At 40.5% G+C, this 25,227-nt stretch overlaps 1 protein-coding gene across 1 annotated transcript in view; it reads left to right on the plus strand.

Annotated features, from left to right (window-relative positions):
• Positions 1 to 25,227, plus strand: part of IPO11 (importin 11) — a gene marked incomplete in the record, with an annotated part of 3,749,854 nt that overhangs the window by 1,271,111 nt on the left and 2,453,516 nt on the right. Inside the window, 1 exon segment of the mRNA XM_044063824.1 lies at positions 14,898 to 14,945. Within this exon segment, the coding sequence (XP_043919759.1) occupies positions 14,898 to 14,945 (48 nt within the window).

Consider the following 25,227-nt stretch of genomic DNA (forward strand, 5'->3'; position numbering starts at 1 on the left):
ATAACATTTGAAGATAGACTACAGTTAGAAAAATGGTTATACTGCCCAAGATCCTATATATAGTCTTGGCAATACAACTGTTACCAGAAAGGAATATACTTTCATGCCTAATAAAAATGTTATGGTTTCCCAAAAGAAACCGAACAGGTTTAATACATCATATCAGACCGTGGAAACAGGGAGGATTAAAGATTCCTGATATAAAAACGTATATAAAAGCATCAATATCTAAAACAATCTCAGATTGGATAAGTCCAAATTACTGTGCAAATTGGAAAGAATTACTAACTGTAATATCAATAAATGAATTTGATTTACAGAAAAATTTCAAATAACAGATAAAAAACAATTTTTAAAGGCACATGTTACGTATTAGTATGCAATATAACATAACTAAACCCATTATTACATTGACTCATTTAGGAAAATTATTAATGCAAATATAGATTTAAAAATCTGGTTTGATCTTTTAACACTCTTCAAGAAAAATCTTGATGATTGGATGGGAAATAGGAAATTCACCCCGGGGATCACCTCTGTGGCTCTGCTCGACAGTGGCACAGGAAAATAATTTTCTTGGGTGGCAAAAGCCAGGGTACCTTTTTGGCTGGGCTTGTATAGTCCCCAGGGCTGATAGCCTAGTACCTACCTATGAACACCTTTTATAGTCACAACAAACTTTCCACATAAAATATATAGAGAAATTATTAATTCCTGGGAAGAGAAAGGATTTGTTTGTTGGCTCCAATATATCAACGAACTAAAAGTTTTAGATATGCAAGTAATAAAAACAACATGCAAAATTCCACAACAGGACTGGCTAACTTTACAGAGTATTCTGTCATATTCGCAAGATTTAAGTAGAATAATTAACAATTCTTCATTTAAAGAAATACCTAAATTTATGAAATACATATATGAAATCATATACAATGACTTTGACATGGGAAACAATATTTCAAAATTTTACAAAATATTGATAAACTATAACACAACACCAAAACCTCATATTGGAAATATATAACAAAAGGACACAAAATACTGTTAACTGACTATATAAAATAAATACCGTATTATCAATAAAATATACAGCCTTTACACAATACTGGAAAGTTTTTAATTGGAAATGCTTGCACAGAGTATTCTTAACCCCAGACAGAATCAGCAAAATTAGTTCTTCAATAAAAGGAATATGTTGAAGATGTGAGCAAGTACACAATGCAGATTGGAACCACATTTTCTTTGATTGTGTTAAAATGAAGCCATTTTGGAATGGTATTAACTTTCTACAAGCTTTATTTAATGACTCCTTTTATTTAACTAAAGCTCTTGTATTATTAAATCATTTGAATAAGTCAAACATGTATCTAGTATGGACTATACTTGCAATTTCAAGGAAGTGTATAACAAGAAGATGGAATACAAACACAATACCAACATTGGAAGACTTCTACAGCTTACTGAAGACCACAGCATTATTGGAAGTTAATGTTAAAGAACTAAGAATTTATCCAAAGCCATTTATCAACAATCCTTGGGGAAGAGTCTCATCGTTGATTGACACTATACAATAATTGATCAGACATTCTGATAATGGATTGGACAAAATTATAAAGTAACTGTATACATTAAGATATGTTATAGTGCCAAGCTAATGTAAATAGTGTACAGTTATTTAAGATGTTATGTATAAATACTATGGAATTAATTCAGTTGCATTTGAAAAATAAAAACAATTTTTGAGAGAAGTGTCATTCAGAGCACTTCTGCTTGAGAATATGTTAATATTTTTGTATAGATCATAATTGCAATAGTCATAACCAAAAGGACTTGTACCTCTGAAGGTCCTGACTTCTAAAGCTTTACAGCTTTCCTCCTCCTGACCCCTAGAATGTTATCATGCTGCCAGCATAAAGATGTTGTACTCTGCATGTCCAGATCTTAGTACATTTTACACAGCTACTGTGCTGAGTGTTCTTAGTTCAGTATTTAAGCCTTTTTATCTAGAATTGACAGGCAAGTACCCCATCGATGAGTATTTTCTATTTGAATTCTGTACTGTTTAATTTCTGCTTGTTGTGGTTTCCGTGATGTCATAGACGTTATAGACAAATTACATGTAACGTTTTTTCACACTAGTTGCGCTTTGTCTGAAGCCTGGTGTCATGACATCACATTTTAAGGTGTCTGTTCTAACTTTAACAAGCAGACACTTAAAGTTTACTGTCCAGAATTATTTGGATAAGAAAAGGCTTACAGTCTTGTCCCACTGAGCTGCCATGCCCTCAGGTGCTCAGATGCCCATGTTGGATGGCCCAGGACAGGAAAAGGAATTTCATGGAGAAACAACAGTAATGGAATGAAAAGCAGAAGATAGGTGATGATAGTTTTAATTCCTGGAAATCTTCTTACCCTTGAAGATGCCAGATCCAGAAGGGGAACTTTTGCAGTGCCCTGGCTTTAGTGTCTGTCCTATGTTAGACATCTGGCAATGTCCATCCTGCACATGCCGTACCATCTGAGCCATTCACATCCTCCCATGCTGAAATTCCAGTACTGATAGTCAGTCTGGCCACCTTTCCCAATTTTATCTGTTTCATGTTCTGATTTTAATTATCAAGGAAGTGACTGGTATTGACTTTGTTCTTGTGCATGAGACCATCAGTAGTCATTAGTGGGAGACAAAATTTGCCTAGAAAAGCTATATTGACCTTCAAGGCTTGTATGCCATTAAATCACTGAAAATTCCTCCAGTATAGAGACTTTATAGTCTGCTTTTCTGGCAGAATCCCTGGAACTGGACTATCACATCCGTTTTCCTAGGGAGCTAATCTTGCTCTACAGGGTCTAAGATTCCTTGAAGTATTCTTATAAAGTTATATATAATACATATATATATATATATATATATATATATATATATATATATATATGTGTGTGTGTGTGTGTGTGTACAGGTGTAATGTCCCTTGATGCTGAGAGAATATATTACCTGGTTTCAGTCCTTCACAAATGTCCCAGTCACTGGTAGAGTAGAATTTGACTGCTGTTTGAGGAATATCTTTACAGCATCACTTCTGGCCTTCAGAGCTGTCATCTATCAATTGTAGCAGGCAAAGCTGCTTTAGTCAGCTCAGTAACAAAACAAGGAAAATTTCTGATGGTACTCTTGACAGCAGGTACAGACAAATTGAGATGGAGCTATTAATGCAGCATCCAGGGCTATTTCCCCAGTGTCAGTCTGTAGTCATAAGTGGCTGAGGATGCAGCCTTTGCTACATGTCAAAGTATGATTCCTTAACGCCCCTTCAGTAAGCATTTGCTGTTTACAATCTCTTCTTATAAAGCTCTTGGAGGAAAATGTCAGCCCCATTTCAAGATGCAACTGAAATTACAAATAAATCCACAGCAACATTCGATATGCAGTCCTGAGTTCTCACTGAAGCACAGTACTTCACTATAGCAGTTCTGCTCAGACCTTCAGTAGTATACAAAATATTTTTTTATTTTTTGAGTCAGATTAAGAGCTTTCACCCTCTCACCATGGGCTTCATCACAATCTGATTGTTCCAATAAAATCACATAATTTATACAACAAACCAACCAATAAATGAAAACCATTACATCACATATTGCAATTAAGCATATACTAAAAAACACTGCAAAAAAGACATCTCTAAAAAGCTAAATCCAGTTCACTATCTAGGATTGTCACAATATTAAAAACACTTAACTATTTCTTCACAAAACGTGGAAGTATTATATTATTTACTATATATAAGAGCTCTTACTTGTAGGACAGGTTTAATAGAAATAATATTGTTGATACCAGGGAATTGGTGACCTCTTGTTCTTCTAATAGTATTTTATAGTTACCACCTCTAGGGTTAATTTTTAAAATAGCAAACTTGAACATTTTACACTCTGGACTTGCAACTAAATGTTTAAACAAGGCATTATTTGTGTTGGATTTCCTTATTTCATGTTGATGTTCATATATCCTATTTTTTAGTGATCTATTAGTTTTACCCACATAGAATGCGGGGCATAGGGTGCATGTAGCTAAATAGACTAAGTGTTTCGTGTTACATTTGCCTCTTTTACAATAAATAGGTGTTTTGTTAACATTTTCAAGTATAATATTCTGTTTCCAATATAGCAGAACATTGACTAAAACTTCCACATTTCTTAGTACCTTTAAGTGTTTCATCTCTAAATTATGTATATTATATGTATGATGAATCTAAAATCTGTTTTACAAGTTCTTGCCAGTTTTATATACAAAAATAGGTGCATCTCCAGCAATGTTGTATACTTCACTGTCACACTTCTGGATGTTCCAATTTTTGGTGTTAATATTCTTAATACTTTGTGCAGCTGAATTATATTCTAAGAAGCATGCTCTCTAAAACGTGTCATTCTCATCTCCCTGAGCTGTAGGTAAACCTCTTCCCAAAGTAGGTGGATATCTATCACCCCATTGCTCTTTCACAAAGTTAATGGTGTTAACTACCAATTCTGTAGGATGCCCTCTGTCCATAAACATTCTCCCTATAAATTCAAACTCTTTGACCATATCTTAATATTCTGATGTCATATGTGCAGCTCTTATACATTGGCCTTTAATTATACTACTCTTTTGTGTATAAGGGTGACAGCTTGTGAATTCAAAATAGTTGTCACTAAAAGTAGGCTTTCTATATAGGGTAGATTTAAATCCATCATTGGCATGAGATATATATGTATCTAAAAAGAGGAGGCCTTGTTGGCTATATGTGTGTGTAAAGTTCAAGCAGTTACTCGAATTATTCACAATATTCAATAAATTATTTTATAGAGTTCACACTGCCTTTCCAGAGAACAAATATGTCATCCAAAAATCTGACATAAGGCTTAATGTTCTCTGTATGTCTACTGTGAAGAATATGTTGGATTTCCCAATCTAGTAACACTAAGTTGGCATAGATGGGTGCGCAAGATGCACCCATGGCCACACCTCTTACTTGTTGATAGTATTCTCCTTCAAAATATATGTAATTATGTTCTAACACTATAGACATAAAGTCTGTTATAAGTTTGATCTTTTCCCAATCAAATCCTGAAATTTCTTTCATACTATTCATATAGCTATCAAGTCCTTCATCTTTTGGTATGCATAAGAATAGATCTATAAGGTCAGTTGCTATGAAAATTAAATCTTTCTCCCATATCTGTCTCGTGAGTCTACTGAGAAAATCCCAAGAGTCTTTAACAATATGATCCACTCTATTGTATATTCCTTTAAGCCATTTATCAATAAGAATGCCAAAGGGGAAGGTTTTTGATTTGCTGCCTGATACAGTGGGACGTAGGGGAGGTTTCATTATATTTTTATGTACTTTGGGTCTACCTGTTATAGATGCAATGACATATTTTTTTACTTTCAAAAAATTATATCCCAGGAATTTCTATCTTCCAAAAGATATTCCTCCAAATAAGAGTCAATTCTTCTATAAGCTATATTGATTTAATTCAAAGAGGACACTGTATACTTTTCGGAGTTAAGTATGTTGTACATTTTTCTATGAAGTCAGTGTTATGGCATAATACAATGCCCCCCCGTCGGGTTTCATGATTCTAATAGATGGATCTTTACACATGTTCTACATAACCTTCCACTCAGCTTTGTTCAAATTGAGTCTATTATATTTTTCTCTGTTTTGCTTTCCTCATAAAACTTATATCATCTATTACTTCTTCATTTGGCTTTGCCCATTTAGGGGTCGCCGCAGCAGATCACCTGTCCACTCATGATTGGCAGTGGAGTTTTATGGTGTCGAGTTGCCAGCCCGACGCCCAACCTTCCACTGAAGGCACACACACACACTCATGCCTAGGGCCAATTTAGAGTGGCCAATCCACCTACAGCATGTCTTTGGGATGTGGGAGGAAACCGGAGCACCCGCAGGAAACCCACACGACCACAGGGAGGGCATGCATACTCTGCACAGAAGGCACTCCAGTTGAGAATCGAACCGGAGAACCTCTTGCTGTGAGGTGGCAACGCTAACCGCTGCCCTTATATCATCTATTACTACTTTTTCTAAAATGGAAATTACAGGATGCAGTGGTGGATTAAACATACTCTTAATAATGCCAAAGTCTTCATATGTTCCTTTATCCTTAAAGTATACTGCCAAGTTCAACTTCCTTAGAAATAATTTAATTTATATAAGAGTATCAACTATGTTGAATTTATCAGTGGGCACAAATTTCATCCTTTGGCAAATAATGAAAAATGTTCTTTAGTAAGCTCTAAAGATGTGTAATTATAGATGTTAAAGTTCTGATATGTATAAATAACCCTGTGACTGTTAACTATCTCCTTTATTGTTTCTCCTTGTACCTGTTTCCTCTGCTCTGATACTGATGTCCATGGTTCTGATCCTGTCCTGAATCACAATGTGTGTAATTGTTGTACCTGTGTCCCCATGTTTTGGTCCTGTGAAAAGTACCATAATTATTTTCCCTATACTTAAAATTGCTCTGTCTGAATGTTTGTCTACTGTCAGTATCAGTATTATAAATATTTACAGTTTGTACATTTCTTTTGTTCAAAGGGTAAGTGACATGTGTTAGATACTGTTCTGTGTCTCTATCTTTTTACATTTGTTTTTATAAATCTTCTCACATGTTTTATTAACGTTAGTAAATATCTTCCAATATGCCCCTTCCTATTGCAGGAACACCAAATCATTTATAATTTTATCATTCAATTTATCAACTTCGCTAATTAACTTACTTAATTTAACATCATTTTGTTGCACCAAAAACTTCGTAAATTCAAATCCAAAATTGTCAAACATAGTACTGCGTTCTGTGATAACTGTCTCATCTAAATCGATACCAAATTGTACCTTAAAGCCCAGTCCTTGAGGTACAGTTTTACAAGTCAATACAATGATTAAAATAAGTGTTATTCATCTGTGTAATTTAAATTTTTTCAAGTTTTTTCTCCATGTCAAATATCAGTTCTTTAACAGTCTTATTGTCATTCTTTGAGTTATCAGCTTTAGCACTAGTAGTACCCTTATTATTTTCAAATGTACAGTTGTGTGACAAAATGTCTGAAAATTAGGCTGATTGTGTGTGCCTTCTGTGGAAGGTTGGGCACCGGGCTGGCAATTCAACACCGTAAAACTCCACTGCCAATCATGAGCGGACAGGTGATCCGCTGTGGCGACCCCTAACTGGGAAAAGCCGGAAGAAGAAGACTGTTTAGCGCCAATATTATTAAAAGTACCTGCAGTTTGATTGGTAACAAAACACTTAACAGTACCTCTAGCATTGTCATTGCAAACTACTGCAGTATAGGTTCATTTGGGAACTGTTCGTTTAGGCTTGGCCCCACATCTCAAATGCTCTTCATCTTCAACGGTGTTATTAATATGTTGCAAGTCAGCATTTGCAACAGTAATGGATTTTGATGGGGACAATGAGCCTCGAGCTTTACCTATGACTGAAATTATCCATTCAAAAATTAGGCCCATTGCCATTGCTAGGGTTAAAGCTAAGAAGGCAATGGGAAAGCAGAGTGGATACAAGAAAAAATGTTAAGGAGACCAAAAGGGAAGCCTAGAGCTTACAAAGCTGAGGATAAGATAGGCTAAGAATGACTGCTGCATTCTTTTCCCTCTCTGCTAAACAACCCCCAGCCCCTCCCAGGGTTTTCAGCAAGTGCCAGCTCTGGTTATTGATTATTGCCATGCCAGAGAGATTCACATTTACTCTTTTCTTGATAACTGCACTCAGTTTCACTCAGTTGTTTCCAGAACCTCCGTTACTCCTAGTCAGCCTCTTTAAATCCATTCTGAATTTATAGAGTACAGTCATATTCTTGGGTATGGCCTTTCTCACAAAACAAGAACTGGCAGCGGTAAACAGTCATTGGAGAACCAATAGGAAAAAAACAAAATCCAACTTTGAAACTCCAAGCAGTTTATTACAAAAAAGCAGAGCTTTCGGGATAAGTCCCTTCTTCAGTGCTGATGTATCTTATAGAATGAAAAGCTTTATACAGAACACAATCATATGACCACAGCCAACCAATAAGATTTATCACCAATTAAGACCAATTAAGATAACAATTAAAGTGTGTGTATATATATATATATATATATATATATATATGTAAAACACTTAAAACTGTAAACATACATAAATATGATAAACTATCGATAAATATGTACATTAATGGTATTTGCATTTGTTTTTTTCATTAGAATGGGTTTGATAGTAACAGCACTATTCAGGCCTGGTTTTGAGTCCGCTTGTAATGTAAGGATCCAGTTATATTCACTATTATCTAATATATTATTTATATCACCCCTAATATGTTTTTAACTGTAGTGATCACCCTAAACTTAAATTCATGATTAAAATCTGTCTCTGAGATGTTTACTCAGAGCATTTGTCTCTATAGCCCTACATATCTCTTTCTTTTGTTCAATGATACGTTCTCTAAGTTTCCAGCTACACTGCCCTATGTAAAAAGTGGGGCTTTTTAGGCAAGTAGCAAGATAGTTTACATGCGTAGTATTACATGTAGCATGACAATGAAAAGTATATGTCCTATTAGTACCGGGGTGTATACATGTATTACTAGAGGTTATGTCCCTATGACAACTGCAGTTGTGGCAGGGAAAGGTTCCAGATTTAAAGTGGACTTTACTATCATTAGTAGTATCTAAGCTGAAATCTTTTACATAATTTTCTCTTCATACTTTTGCAATTTTTGACTTGGAAGACTGCTGTTTTACTAGTATGAGCCAGAAAGGCTTAGAAGTGTAGACACTGATATGCAAGGAACACTTAATGATCTCCCACAAGGATAGGGTCAGCTTACAGGCAAACCCTTATTTTATGCGAAAGGTTGTGACAGCTGTGCACTGTCCCAGCAATCAAGGAGCCTCAATCCTCACCACTAACACCAGTGAGGGGCGTCCATATAGGGAAAGGATAATACACACACATTAAAGTAGAGTTTCCCTTAAGAGCACACAGAGATCGCAGTCAGTCTGGGGCTGGTTTCTCCCTTTCTCTCCAGGTCCCCAATAAGATTCCCCACTGGCACAGCTCTAGGGTCCAGATCTCAGCCTAGTGGGCAAGCTAAAATCTCCAGCACCCTCTCTGTCCAACCAGTGCTTCGTGTCCCTGCCCAAGTAGCTGACGCGCACACTTTTAGATAAGAGTTATATACAACCTCCCATACACTCATGGGGAAGGCTGGCACAGGTTCTCCAGCTGTGCCTCTTTTACCCAGACTATATGGTAGAAAACATTGCCATCACCACCCACTAATATTTACCAAAAGGCCCTTATGGAAGGGTGTCCAGTTATACTGTGCAATATTATTATCCAAATGTTAAGTGCAACTGATCAATCAAGGCTTATTTGGAGTGGCTTGGCCAGTATTACTGTATACATGCAGTGTACTCTACAGCTTAAATTATCTATACACAAAACAGCTACAGTTGCAAGGTTTAAAACTATTTAATAATAAATAATAAAAACACAAGACAATACTTACTACACAGTGCTAGTCGAGAGTTCAGAGATTACAGAGAAACACTTAAAATAATACAGTAAAAAAGTTCTGACATCAATACAGAAAACAACTAATCTAATCTTCCTGGTTCCTATCTATATCTAAGAGAAAACACGGTTCTAAAATAAACTTACATACAGAACACAGGCAGAGTGCTGGTGAGTTGGATGTTCTCACGACAAATGCTAAATGCTCTCATTCTTTCTGTGCTTACATTGATAACACAGTACCACTGATTAATTTCAGATTACATAATTTCTTTCTGGTTCCCAGGCTAACAGAAACTCAGAGGTTAATATCCCTTTTGATCTTGCAGCTGGTCAAGAAGCCAGAGCAATAAAAGAAATTATACATGCAAATTCTAGCCATTAACTCAGGCCTCAAAATAATAGGCAGAATGCCTTTATCTAGACATCTCTGCTCCGAGTTTTGACATCAAACAATTTCACAATGCTTAACTTATCAGCTTTGTTACAGCAGAGTGCACTGCTACATTTTTTTCAGTTCAGCATCCAATTCAGTCTTTTCACATTTAAGAGAACAAGCCTGTGGCTTATATTAATATTTACAAATGACAGCATAATCTACAAATTCTATCTAGCTAGGCTGGCAGCCTTCACCTATCTTCACAAAGTTAAACCAGTTTATTTAGTTGACAGTGTAATTTTTCCTAACATACAGAAGGGGGGGTCCTTCATTTTCTGGATATGTACATACGTAGCTGAGATTTTACATAGAGTCAAAAGGATAAATAGTTTAGATCATCTGTTTTTATCCTTTGCAACTTTGAAAGAAGGGAAACCAGTTGTATAAACTTTTGCTACTTATTGCTTGGCAAAACTGTTGGTTAATGCATGAGATCACATTTAGAAGGGCTGCAGCAATGCCATAGTCTTCTCCAGAGGTTTGGGTATTCAGACCATCCTGGAAGTGACCATATGTTCCTCAATGCACATATTTTCCAAACACTGTAGAATAAAATCACTTCCAGGAGCAGGGAGGGGATTACCTTTGCCATTTTGCAAGGAAATCTGCAGCCTGTGTCTGGATACTAACCAGCATCCCACCAGTTTGCTGCTCTGGGTATTTTCCCATTGGTTGTGACTACAGTAATAATGAACCATACAAAAAAGACGACCTGTGACGTGGATTGTGATGAGACCTTTTCTTGCTAGGAGAGGCCCTGAGAGCCAGTGTAAGTGATCCTACTTGCAGTTTCTGGGTCAAGGAAGTTCTAAAGTGTACATGGGCAGATGTTACCTACAGTGGATATAAAAAGTGTAAACACCCCTGTTAAATTGTCAGGTATTTGTGATATAAAAAAATGAGGCCAAATATATAATTTCAAAACTTTTCCCACCTTTAATGTGACCTATAACCTGCCCAATTCAATTGAAAAACAAAAAATCTGTTGGGGGAAAATATGAAAAATAAAGTACAATACACTGGTTGCATAAGTGAGCACACCCTTAAACTAATATTTTGTTGAAGCACCTTTTGATTTAATTACAACATCCAGTCTTCTTGGCTAGGAGTCTATCAGCATGGCTCATCTTGATTTGGCAATATTTGCCTACTCTTCCTTGCAAAAGCACTCCAAATCTCTCAGATTACGAGGTCACCCCACAGATTTTATTTTGGATTTGGGTCTGGGCTCTGGCTGGACCATTCCAAAACTTTAATTGTCTTCTGGTGAAGTCATTCTTTTGTTGATTTAGATGTATGCTTGGGGTCATTGTAGTGTTGAAAGGTGAAATTCATCTTCAGCTTTCTAGCAGACGCCTGAAGGTTTTGGGCCAAAAGTGACTGGTATTTGGAACTGTTCATAATTCCTTCCACCTTGGCTAAAGCCCCCAGTTCCAGCTGAAGAAATGCAACCCCAAAGCATGATACTGCCACCATCATGCTTCACCGTGGGGATGGTGTTCTTGTGGTGATGCAAAGTGTTGTTTCTGCGCCAAACGTACCTTTTGGAATTGTGGTCAAAATGTTCAACCTTGGTCTCATCAGACTACAGCACATTTTCCCACATGCTTTTGGGAGATGATGTGTTGTTTTGCAAATTTTAGCTGGGCCTGGATGTTTTTCTGTGTAAGAAAAGGCTTTCGTCTTGCAGCCCTACCCCATAGCCCAGACATATGGAGAATACGGGAGATTGTTCACATGTAGTACACAATCAGTACTTGCCAGAAATTCCTGCAGCTCCTTCAGTGTTGCTGTAGGTCTTTTGGCAGCCTCCCTGACAAGTTTTTGTCTTATCTTTTCATCAATTTTGGAGGGACGTCCAGTTCTTTGCAGTCACTGTTGTCCCATATTTTATCCACTTTTTGATGACTGTCTTCACTGTCTTCCATGGTATATCCAATGCTCTGGAAATTTTTTTGTACCTTTCTCCTGAATGATACCTTTCAACAATGGAGATCCCTCTGATGCTTTGTAAGCTCTCTGTGAACCATGGCTTTTGCTGTAGCAGGCAACGGAGTAAATGTCAGGAAAATCGTACTAGGACAGCTGAAGTTTATTGGGGTTAATCAGAGTCTCTCTAATTGATGGCAGGTGTGCACCCAAGAAGATTGAATGCTGAAATTAAATCAAAAGGAACCTCAACAAAGTATTAGTTTAAGGGTGTGCACACACAACAAAGTATTAGTTTAAGGGTGTGCACACTTATGCAGCCAGCGTATTGTACGTTTTTTATATTTTTTCCCCTAACAGATTTGTTTGTTTTTCAATTGAATTGTATAGGTTTTAGGTCACATTAAAGGATGGAAAAGTTTTGAAATTATTTATCGTGACCCAATTTCTGTTATATCACAAAAACCTGGCATTTTAACAGGGGTGTGTGCACTTCTTATATCCACTGTATATTCTGAGAATGTGTTACTGTCACAGGAAAACAGATCCGCCCCTCCAAACCAGGAGAGAGAAGCATTGAAAAGTTCAAAGGTTTTTGAAGTCATTCTGGACATTGTGCCTTTAGTGGCATTAGTCCTATTTGTTGTGACTACTGTAGCAGTGATCATACTTAATCTTCTGTTTTTGTGACAGAGGTGAGAACTTCAAAGCATACCTGACTTCACTCAGGAAGATGGAAATTGAGATTGCTTACATTAAGTATCAGCAGGAGAGTCCACTCACACAATATGAGGCTGGTTCCTTAATATTTGGATGTGGTGAAGGAGCAGAAGACTCAACACTGTTGCACCATTCCTAAGTTAAGTCTACCCCCAGTTTGGACTCAATGCTGCCAGCTTCTCCTTGACTAACAAGAGGTTGAGAGCACACCTGATACTGACTGATAAAAGGCGTATGAGAAGTGAACCTTGACAAGCACCTTGAGGAGTGAATCCAAGGGTATGCACTCCACCTTTCCACTTGTTATGTGATTGGAGAATGCTACTGCTGTGCCTGCATTCATGGAATGGTCACTGAAATCTGGAATGGGCTCAGTGGGAGACTTAGGACTGAGGATTGTTTTCTCGACCCTCCAGCAGGACTTGTTATCTTAGGTTGAAGAGACCCAACAGGGCCTGTGGAGCATAACCAGACAATGAATGTGAGTAAGTCATTCACTTGCTCTTTTGACTTCTTCACCGGTGAGGAAGTGCATCCCTTAAGTATGTGGCTTGATGCAATTTGTGGTCCCTTTGTAGCCCTTGCCAACCACAATGCTAATTCGTCTTAGCTCTTTGCTGTTGTCATAGTCCCATCATCTTTCCTGTGGTTCTCATTAGTCACACCCTTGACCCCATGAGTGTCATCCAGGAGGTAGGATTGCTGGTGTTTTCTGTGTCCCTCTGTATCCTGGGAAGGGGATCTTGAAGAATTGTTTGCCCTTCTCTCAGAAATAGAGAAAGGGCTACTAGGCCTCCCTACCCTTAAATTCAACTCCTTTCCCCCACCATAGGCCAGGAAGTTGTCAGGCTTATGAAGCTCTGTGAACTGGCCTGTTTATTCCTATCTTCTTTGCAGAAACAACTTGAGTATTTGGAGAAGGAGGAGCCCTCTGTTATTCCAGTCTTTGACACTGTCCTGAGGAATGCTGTTTTTGCCAGAAAATAAATATTTGGATTCTGCAGCTCCTACTCTGAAAGAAGGGCTCTCTTCAAGGTCTTAACATGGTGGAATGAAGTCCTCATCAAGCATCTTAAGAGAGACTCCTTGCCACATTGAAGCTTGCATAACTCAGCTGTCTTGCCTATCTAGGTTTCCATCCTCTCTAATGGATCAGATGCTGGAGAAGCTTACACTCAAATTTTAAAGAATTGCTCCTCAACTTATTTTCTCCTTATTGTAAATATTGTAAAATGTTGCCATGCATATTTAGTATGCAGTTGCATTGTTTTCAGTTATGTAGTTGCTTGTCTTTTTTTCCCCTAACCTATAGAATAAAGGGGAGAGAATCTTGCTTTTCTTGGATGTGTACATAGGAAGCTGAGCTACCACATAAATGTATTTTGCATGCCCTGTAAAATTGGCGTTATTTTTTTATTTTATGTAGATGTCACTTCTTTTATATTCTTTTGTCCTGACTGGGCTGAGATAGAAACTGGTCATTTGTAATCAGTACCCTGTTCAGGATAAAAAAATTAAAATAAAGAAATATAAAATAAAAATGTGAAGTAAACAAAAAAAGCAAAAAAAAACTAGTTGAAATGATTTTCATGGTGTCTGCAGTGGACTTCCAAGTAACTCATTGTCATTTTGATTGCACTTATAATGTGAGTTTAATAGCAGGCTCAAGTTTGTGCCTACTTAGGATGATGTAGCTGAACCTCTCTTGAGGATGAGTCGAGACAGACTGCACTGGCTGCCCCTTCCAAGTAGAAGTTTGGTTTGAGCTGGCCTTCTGGGGCCTGGTTGATGATTTCTAGGAACAGGAAGGGAGTGGGAGTTGATGTGTTTAGGGTTGTTGTGACTTCCTCCAGGCCAGTCTAGCTTTGCAGGAAGAGGGGACCTTATAGGATAAGGTTGCCAGGCATGAGGCAGCATTGATGATTGTGAAATTGTTGTTCTTAAAATGTTTTTCTTATGCTTTGGAGCTTTTCTCCCTAGGCCTTCACTGAAAAATGGGCACTTACCTGGTCAGACTTTCCTGGTAATCAAATGTCAGTAAATAAAAGTATGGAGGTCTAAAAATAAACAGACTAATGCAGATGGATTGTGTATAATTTTGAGAACGAGTATTGTTGTAAAATTCCATTTTAAATTTGCAAATAAAAAGATAAATTATAGCTCGATTACATTTTGTTTTGGCACAGTAATGTATCATTTACTTAAAAGTGTGTTTGGTTTTTTTTGTATGGCACAGGACCATCTGTTATGGAGGACTCGAGTGTACTGCTGATTAAAGATGCAGGTATGCATACTGATTTATATTATTAATGTATATTATTCAAAAATATATTACTATGCTCTGCACACACTAATGATGTGAGAGAGAAAATATCACAAAGCATGCTGTAGTGGTTTGGAGTATAGTCTGACTTGCTTAAAGTACCATCCTCTTAGAAAAGACATACCTGCTTGACATGACCATATTTCTGTGGAGTGTTTGTCATAGAGAGATGTGATAACTGTCTTGTAGAATCTCAGGAGGTCACCAGGTAGCACACTTGCCTTTGCAGAAGGCTGTGGGTTCTATCCCCACACCAGGTAATTCAATTAATTTTTTCAATATTGGCACAGCAGTGCAGCATAAAGGGGTGCTCCACTCCTGAGTATGCCATTCTTCAGATGAGGTGTTAAACCAAGGCCCCATCTGCCAGAGTTGGTGATAGATCAGCTGGATATAAAAGATCACATGGGATCTTATGGAAAATAGTAGGGCAGCTTTATTAGCATTTACCTTCATTTTATACCATAAAAATTAAATCAGTTAATATCTGCTAATATCCTCACACATATAGGTTCATAGGTTCATAGGTTCATACTAGGCTATCTGCCCAAGGGCATTTATAAGCCTAGCCGAATAAAAACTATGCCTATCATTTTGCTGTGCCTCTGTCAAGCAGTGACACTGAAGTAATCCCTGGGGTATATCTGCAATCTCCCATCCATTGGTCAAGATTCCTCTTGAACAAGGCCAGAGAGGTGCTCTGCCTCACATGTACCGGGATTTTGTTCCACAGCATAGGGAGTCTCTGGGTGATGAATCTGTCCCTCCAGCACGTTCTATTTATAACCGTGTCAAGGTTTAAGTCTCCGCCCTTGTGGTTCTGAGGGATCTAGATTTTTGAGGTGAAGCATATTCATCAAATCTGGGTTTGACATGGCCTTATATGTCAGGCACAGGTCACCTCTGAGCAAGCGGTATGAGACTGAATAGAGCTGGAGTTCTTTCAGTCGGGCAGCATAAGACATATTTTGAGACCCTTTATCCTTTTGGTGAGGAACTTTTGGGGCCTTTCAAGCTGCAGCAGGTGTCTGGTCAGATACATTCATTATACTCAATCATAGGTCTAATAAGTGATGAGTACAGGTTGATCTAGATGTGAATCCCTTCATGATCAGGTGGGTGATATAGAAGGTTTTCCTAACTACTTTAGCAACATGAGTGTCAAGCGAAGGCTACTGTCAACCTGGGTCCCCAGATCTCTGATGACTTTTCTGTGCTCAGTGGATTGCCACCTATATGGTAGCTTATGACTATGCATTTTTGAGGCCATGGCTCTGGCACCAGTTATCCATTTCTGTGAGGCCCTTCTGGAGGATATCTATGTCAGATGGCGCAGTCATCTGCAAACTTTGTCAGCCATAACCCTCCTGTGTTTGCTTGTACTTCAGAAAAGTAGATGCCAAACAAGAGTGGACCCAGGACTGAGCCCTGTGGGACACCACTTGTGACAGGCTTTGAGTCTGACATGGCTCCAGCAACTCTGACCCTGTGGGTTCTGTCACTTAGCCAGTTTGCAACCCATCTTGTGATGTATGGGTTTACATTCAAGCTGATGAGTTTTTCGATGATACCTGAGTGGGGTATTGTGTCGAAGGCCTTTGCCAGGTCGAGGTAGGCTGTATGGACTGCCTTTCCCTCATCAATGGCCTTGGTGACTGTCTCGAAAAAGTCAACTAAGTTTAAGAGGCAGGATCTGCCTTTTAAGAAACATCCTGGAATGGGTTTCCTCTTTTTCTCAAGAAACTGTTATACTTGGTGAATTTAACCTTCACTGAGTTACCTGCTCTTCTTCCTCTCCCATCAATTTTATTAACTTATTTGGCTTTACTCAATATATCACTCATCCCACCCGTGTAGACAAGGTCACCAACTGGCATTCTATACTTGACTGGATTCTAACAAACAAATCCAAAAACAGTTATGTCACTGGTTGTCTCCCAGATTCCCTAAGTGATCACCACCCAATCTGTCTTATCAGAAAACATACTCATAATACAAACAATGTTGCATATCGCTATGTACGCAATAAAAAGCAGTTTTAGCCCATTATATATAACACACTTTTACAAGAGTATGACTGGTCACCTCTAAAAACTCTTCAGTTGGATCTTGCAGTACAGTACTTCAATATTGCTTTCCCGCAGGTACTTGACAACCTTGCTCCACTCAGGAAAGTTTGTGCTAAATCTAAACAACTACCATAGTTATCCAAAGAAACCATTCTTCTACTTAAGCAAAGAGACAAAGCATGGATTCTTTATCACAAAAGCGATACAAACTATCCCGCCTGTCAGCAGCTCAAAAATCAAGTAAAAAAATTAGACAAGACAAAAAAACTATTTTCAAACATGTCAAATGAGATGCCAAAATAACCCCCAAAGATTCTGGCAGACAATTGATCTCCTTCTTTTCCCTGGGAAACCTACCACTCCATCCCCAACAACAAACAGCCATATTGACTGTATAGCTACCCAATTCAATACTCACGTTATCACCTCAATAACTACATTGCTTAATGCTAAAAATTCACAACTTACCATACCTACTCCCCTTGTCACAACACTACTCTTTTCTCTATTAAACCAGTCCAAAGCAATTATATACAAACTCTCCGAAGTAAAATAAAACCCTCCTCTCTCTCTCTCTGCAGATCAGTTACTAGGTGAATTTCTAAAACTTTCTGTTTCATCCGTCTCTTACCCTATATCTATACATGTGAAATTGTTCAATCTCGCCGTTTGTTCTTAAACACGGGTTCGGAGCCAATCCTCGGCTCCGAGTCGGCCGCATCACAAGCTCTGCATCTAAGAGAAGCTCGAGGCACAGTCTACATCCCATGATCCTCCACTGCTATCCCTCAGATCTAGTTTGCTGCTGCAACAGATCACGTCGAGGAGAGCTCGGGGCCAGTAAAACTTTTGTATTTTTTTTCAGCATTTTGAGAATTTAGAGCTGTTTAAACTAATTATTCTAGTGAATAGTTAATAATAGTTGTGTGTGTGGTTTTTCCTCATAGGGGTTTCCATTATATATATATATATATATATATATATATATATATATATATATATATATATATATATATATATATATTCTAATAATTGTAGTGTTTTGGCTTAGGCCTATTTAGTCCTGTCAGGGCTCTGACAGCAGTAAATATTTACATCTTAACTATTAGAATTTTCTTAACATTTAGTATTTAGTCCTTGTGTGCAGTGTTTTATATATATATATATATATATATATATATATATATATATATATATATATATATATATATATATATATATCTTTGTAAAATCCGTAGTTTTATATATCTATATACTAGTTACACATAGACTGTGTTGTTAGACTGTTTAACCGTTTACAAGTTATTGGTAGAATTAGTTACTTGTTAGACATGGCAGTGAAAGCTAAATCTGGTTTCAAAAGATGTCAGTGTGGACAGAAAATGTCCATCACAGACAATCATGCTTCCAGCGTCTTCTGTCTTGGCCCTCTCCACCTGCAGGAGGACTGCTCTATTTGTCACTCCTTCAGTGGAAGGGTCATGATGGAAAGGCGCAGGAAGTTAATTGAAAGGGGCTTGCTAAAGCCAGACTTTCAAGAAGCCTTGGAGAAGGCTGATCAGGTGTCGAAGTCTTCGAAGGGGTCGAAGACTTCGAAGGTATCGGAGCCCAGGTCATCGGCTCCGAGCACCTCTACTAAGGTTCGGTCGTCGGCTCCAGAGACTTGGGGGCCGAGCATCGAGCGATTATCTCTGATCGAGGCCCAGGTCTTGGAGCCGGTGTCTGAGGTGCCTCCACCCTCGATCCTTCGTTCGGTGGCATCTTCGGCCCCTTCAACCCGTTCTTCCAGGCCGTTATCTGATACCAACATGGATCGAGTGGTACAGAAGCTCATGGAGAACACGGCTCTGTCCAAACTAATTGCGGTTTCATCCCAATTGGTATCGAAACTTGAAGCCCTCCCTGTGTCTCCTGCAGATCCTTCTTCGAGACCCATCGAGTCCTCGGAGCCGGGAGAAGAGGAACCGATGATTGTTGAATCCTCAGTACCGAAGCCTTCCTTAGTGCGATCGGCACCACTGACCTCGACTCCCTCAGAGCCCATCGAGGAGTCGCGGAGTCGACGGTCTCTCCTTGGTTCCGGGGCCGAGAGTCAAACCGAATTTTATTTCCTACTCTCCCCCTCAGAGTCTCGGCACAGATTAGCTCGGCTCTGTCTTCGGGGTCGGAGCCCGTGGTCCCGGTCTCGGGGAAACTACCGTGCTCTTCGGATCCGGTGGAGTCCTCAGCCCGGGGCTCCGGTGCCTTCGACGTTATGAGGAAGGTCTTGTCTGAGAAGACATTTACTTCATCGGAGTCGTCTTCTCCTTCCCCCAAAGGGCCGCGTTCTGTTTCTGTACCCGTGATCCCTCCCAAGCGTAGAGACCCAGTGCCTCAGCCAGCCGCAGAGGGTGTCCCCTGTTCCTCGGAAGCTTCACCAGATGCTCCCTCTGATGAAGTCCCGAGGAAGAAATTGTGCAAGAGGAGGCACATTGATTCCCCACAGGAATCATTGACATCGGACACCGATTTGGATGAGTCAGAGGGGTCCCCACGGTCCCCCTCTGAGGATGTCTCATTTGCTGACATCCTGGAAATCTTGAAACAGAGGGGTGATTGGCAGACCCTTGCCCCCACTGAGGACGAATCGGTGTTGCTGAAGGCTTTTGGGGCTCAACCTTCTACCTCCTGGGTGACCCCGCCCTTCGATGAGTTAATGGACCTAATAGCTCGAAGGGCGTGGTAGACTCCGGATACAGTGGAACCAGTCCCTCGGAGGCTGAATAAATATATCACTGCCCCCCCAGGACAAGACTTATCTTACTAAAGGAATCTCAGTGGATGCTATGGTGGTAGCGGCAGCCACGAAGAAGGAAATGTCCAAGGCATCTTCCTCTGTCCATCCTCCTAACAAGGATTCTAGGACTATGGACAGGTATGGGAAGCACGTTTTCGGTTCAGCGACTTTTTCCATGCGTTCGCTGTGAACTACCTCACGCACTTTACGCGACTTGAGAGAGATCTCCTTAAGGAGCTGTGGGGGAGATACTCTCCAGGGTAACACAGATGCTGCTGTCTCGGAAAAGGTAACAGCACAGCTTAACACCCTCACTTTGATAGTAAACTCGTCCATGAGGCTCATTTCGTATGCGGCTGAGGGTTCGAGTAGGGCTGCAGCTTCAGCGATCGCTCTGCGGAGACAATCCTGGATGCGCCTGTGCTCTTTTGCGGAAGCCTTCAAGTCTTCCTTTACCAATGCCCTTTTTGATGGTGCCACCCTGTTTGAACCCAAAGTAAAGGAGACTCTCACTCGGTGTGAGCAAGAAGGTAAGACCCTGTCTGCTGTAGGGGTCCGTTTTTCCGCCCCGACCAGACCGTACCCCAAAGGGCAAAGAGGCGGAAAAATGTGGTTCCGAAAGACTCAGGGATCTTTCCAGTCCACACAGAGTGATGCCCCCTCCAGAGGCAGAGGAGGAGGGAGAAATGGAAGACACCGCCCAGGTGGCAGAGGGGGTCCGCAGGACCAGGGCGACAGGGATAGCGTCCCTGGGAAGCCCTTCCAGCACTCCTGAGGGGAGGCCCGACTGTCATGCTCTGGAGGCAGTCGGGGGTCGCTTAGCTTTATACCCAGAGGCCTGGCTAAATCTCACTTCAGATTCCTGGGTAAAAAGCGTAATAACCAGAGGATACAACATCCCATTTATAACCATTCCCCCCAATCAAAAGAGATTTCCAGATGTTCCACCCAATCTGTGAGATCAAGCAGCCATAGAAATAAGAACGCTGCTCGAAAAAAGAGTCATCCAACCAGTCCCGGCGGACCAGATAGGATCCGGAACTTACTCAAGGTTCTTTTTAGTCCCAAAGAAGACAAGGGACTGGAGGCCAATATTGGACCTCAGCAAACTCAACACCTTCGTAAGGAAGGAAAAATTCCGGATGGTCACGCTACAATCTATCCTTCCCTTTCTGCAGAAGGACGATTGGATGTGCTCTATAGATCTCAGGGACGCGTACTACCACATCAAAATGGCCAGAGTGTCCAGAGATCACCTGCGCTTCCGGCTGGGAGCCAGTCATTTCCAATTTCGAGCTCTGCCCTTTGGTCTCACCTCAGCCCCCAGGGTGTTCACCAAATGCATGGTAGTAGTGGCGTCTCACCTGAGGCAGCTTGGATTCCCGGTGTTTCTGTATCTGGACGACTGGCTCCTCACCGCCACCACCAAGCATTGTCTTATACAAGCCAGGGGCTACACAATTACTCTCTGTTCCCATTTAGGAATCTCAGTCAACTTCGAAAAATCTGCCTTATCGCCCTCACAGCATATCTCATTCATAGGGGCAGAGTTAGATACTACTGCAGCTCTGATCAAGCTTCCCCAGATAAGAGTGTCAGCCCTCAGGGATCAGGTCGCTATTCTTCTTCGGAACAAGAAAGCTTCTGCTGCGCAAGTGCTGAAAGTCCTGGGCATGATGGCAGCTACGCTTATTGCAGTTCCTCTGGGCAGGATGCACATGAGGGTCCTCCAGTGGCTGCTCCAACAACTTCCTTTGTCACACGACATCTTGATCACGGAGTCTTGCAAGCGGGATCTTCTATGGTGGCTGAACAGCCAAGATCTGATGATGGGTCTCCCGTTTGTACTACCCAGCCCTACAGCCACAATGACCACAGACGCTTCCCTGATGGGGTGGGGGGGACTTTTTCAGGTGAGAACAGTCCAAGGAGAATGGTCCAAGATAGAGTACAATCTGCACATCAATGTCCTGGAGTTGAGAGCAGTGTTTCTAGCGTTACAACACTTTCACGAATCCCTACCTCTAGGAACAGTGGCAGTTCAGACGGACAATATGTCAGTGGACTGGTACATAAACAAAGTGGAACCAGGTCTTACCCATTATGCAGAGAGGCCCTGAGAATTTGGCAAAGGGCTGCGTCCACAGGTCACTTTCTGATAGCAACGCACATCCTGGGGTCATCCAGTGTCATTGCGGACAGGTTGAGCAGAGCCATCCTGTTGCCACACGAGTGGTCCCTCAAAAATCAAGTGGCGGAAAGGATTTTCCGCAGATGGGGCCAGCCTTGCTGCAATCTTTTTGCATCCCCCTTAAATGCCAAATGCAGAAGCTACTTTGCACTACTTCCCCCTCCGGGGGGTGCACCCAGGGATGCACTGGTGCACAATTGGCCCCCAGGTCTCCTATATGCATTTCCTCCTGTTCCGTTGATACCCAAATTTCTACAGAAAGCCAGGAGTCTGGAAAGGACGATCATCCTAATAGCACCATTCTGGCCTCGACAGATCTGGTTTCCCTTTCTTCGAGCCCACCAGATGGAGGAACCATGGATTCTGGACCCAGTGCCAGACCTATTGACTCACTCGGGAGTTCCTCACCCATCCCTCCAGTCCCTCAAACTGACAGCTTGGCTGCTCCGTTTCCCAATTTAGCCAGGTCGGATTTTTTGTCTCCAGCAGTACAGCACATTCTAGTTTCTTCCCACAAAGCCTCCACCAGGAAACTATACAGGAGCAAATGGAAACGTTTTGCGTGTTGGGCATCAGGGCAAGGTATAGATCCCTTGGTGGCCCTGATGCACAAAATCTTGGAATTTTTATCTATACTCTTTCACGAAGGGGCCCTCTACTTCCACGATAACAGTTAGCGGCCATATCTAATTTTCATGTAGGTGAAGGAGGCTCTACAGTTATGTCCCACAGGCTTTGTAGAGCTTTCATGAAGGGTACTTTTCACCTCCGTCCACCCATTTGGGATCCGGTTTTTCCATGGAACTTGAATTTGATGTTATCTCAACTTATGCTACCACCCTTCGAACCAGCTTCAACGTGTTTGCTTAAGTATTTGTCATGGAAGACTCTCTTTCTTATTGCTGTTACTTCAGCTCATAGAATATCAGAGCTACAGGCCTTGTCCGTTAGGCCACCATACATGGTTTTCCATCCAGACAGAGTCTCCGTGCGTACAAATCCGTCATTCCTCCCGAAGGTATGTTCTGTGCTTAATATTAACCAATCCATAGAACTTCCCACATTTTTTAAAAACCATTCAAACAAGTTGGAATACATGCTGCACAAATTGGATGTACATAGGCAGCTGAGATTTTACCTGGACAGAACAAAGGATTGCAGGAAATCTGATCAGCTGTTTGTTTCATTTGCAGATCATAAGAAGGGCATGGCAGTAACAAAATGCACATTATTCAAATGGCTTTCGGACTGCATAAATTTTGTCTTTTCAGCTTCAAAACAACCACTTCCGTTCAAGCCTCATTCTACTAGGGCCGTTTCTACTTCTCTAGCCCATGCCGCTCGCCTACCGTTAGATACTATTTGTGCAGCGGCGACGTGGGCAAAGCCTCATACTTTTGTCACTCACTACAAAGTGGACAGGACCTCCAAGGACAGGGCATCCTTTGGTTGCACTGTACTCAGGAACGTTCTTCCGTGAGTCACCCAGGGTAACTGAGCTAGGGACGCTACCCATGTGTAAGAACAAACGGCGAGATCGAACAATTTCACATAAAGAAGTTATGTTCTTACCATAACGTTCCATGTGAATTGTTCATCTCGCCTTTGTTCTTACATCCCCTCCCTCCTTCCCCACCACGTTCTGGAAGAACTGGTACGACTGGTGTCTGGTTGGTCTTCTCTGGGTTATCTACACTACCTACTCTTTAGTAGGTTGCATAGTAGCTGTACACCTATCTGTGTTTAGTTCTTATGTTTCATTTTCAAGTGTGTGATTGCGTGAGCGTTAGACGCAGTGGTTAGTAGTGCGTTACCGGTTCTTGCAAACTAGATCTGAGGGATAGCAGCAGAGGATCATGGGATGTAGACTGTGCCTCGAGCTTCTCTTAGATGCAGAACTTGTGATGCGGCCGACTCTGCTCCGAACCCGTGTGTAAAACAAAGGCGAGATGAACAATTCACATGGAACATTATGGTAAGAACATAACTTCTTTTTATTAACCGCTCAATCTCTGAACAGTATGTTCCCCTTCTCTGGAAAATATCCCATGTCATGCCACTTCACAAGGGAGGTTCATCCACAGACCTAGCCATCTATAGAGCTATGACCATCCTTTCCCCACTAGCCAAAATCTTAGAAAAATGTTTACATAAACAAACATTAGACTACCTCCTTAAGAACAACCTTTTTATCTTTTATTTAGCATGGTTTTTGCCCAAACATAGTACTAATAATGCTGTAAAAAGTTTCACCAATACCATAAACAGTAAACAAGCCACCTTTTCTGATAACAAACTCTCTCCCTTACTACCATTTCTTTAGGTGTCCCACAAGCTTCTATTCTTGGCCCACTTCTCTTTATTATTTTTACTAATGATCTTTGTTCTGCAGCTAATCCTGCCTCTGTCATTCAATATACAGATGATTCTTCCCCTATCTGCTCTGCCCCCACCCTGAATGAGCTCCAAACTAAAACCCAGAATGCCCTGCATAGTATTGAAAATACTTATCCAGACCATCAACTCATTTTAAACCCAAACAAAACCAAGTTCATGATCTTTTCGAATTCCTCTATAAAAAAATAAACAAGCTGTACTTTCTGTCTGTTCCTCCAATGGCACATAGGGATAACTATGAAACTTCCACAGCACATTGAACCCATAGAACAAACAAAACTTCTCGGTGTTACTATAGATAATGCCCTAAAGTTCGATAGTCACATAGCCTTAAAAATCCAAAAAGTCTGTATAAAATTTGGTGCTCTTTATCAGGCTAAACCATATTTAACCAATCATGCCAGACTCACCACAGCTAGGACTCCTCTTCTGTCTACACTGCTTTACTGTTCACAAATATTCACTAACCTTCGTAAATCTGACTTAAACACCCTAGACTCTTGCTATAATAAAATTCCTAAATTTGCAGCAAACCTCCCACGTAGATCATATCATTGTACTGCTGTACAACATCTTAGTTGGATTGAACTCCCTCACTTACTCTTAATCAGTTAATAGTTGCCCACTCTATCTATAAACCCTGACCACTGTCCAGCCCTATGTGACCTTGCTCAACCCTATACTAATCTGACCTCACTTCGGTCAGCTGATAAAATTGCTGCTCAATATTAGCAAATCTCATAACTTTCATGATGATTCACTATATAACCACTCAGTATCAAAAGCTTGGAATTCACTTCCACAGCACAT

Source organism: Protopterus annectens, chromosome 2.part2 (genome assembly GCF_019279795.1).
Source record: "Protopterus annectens isolate FY-2018-M chromosome 2.part2, PAN1.0, whole genome shotgun sequence".
Lineage (NCBI taxonomy): Eukaryota > Metazoa > Chordata > Ceratodontiformes > Protopteridae > Protopterus > Protopterus annectens.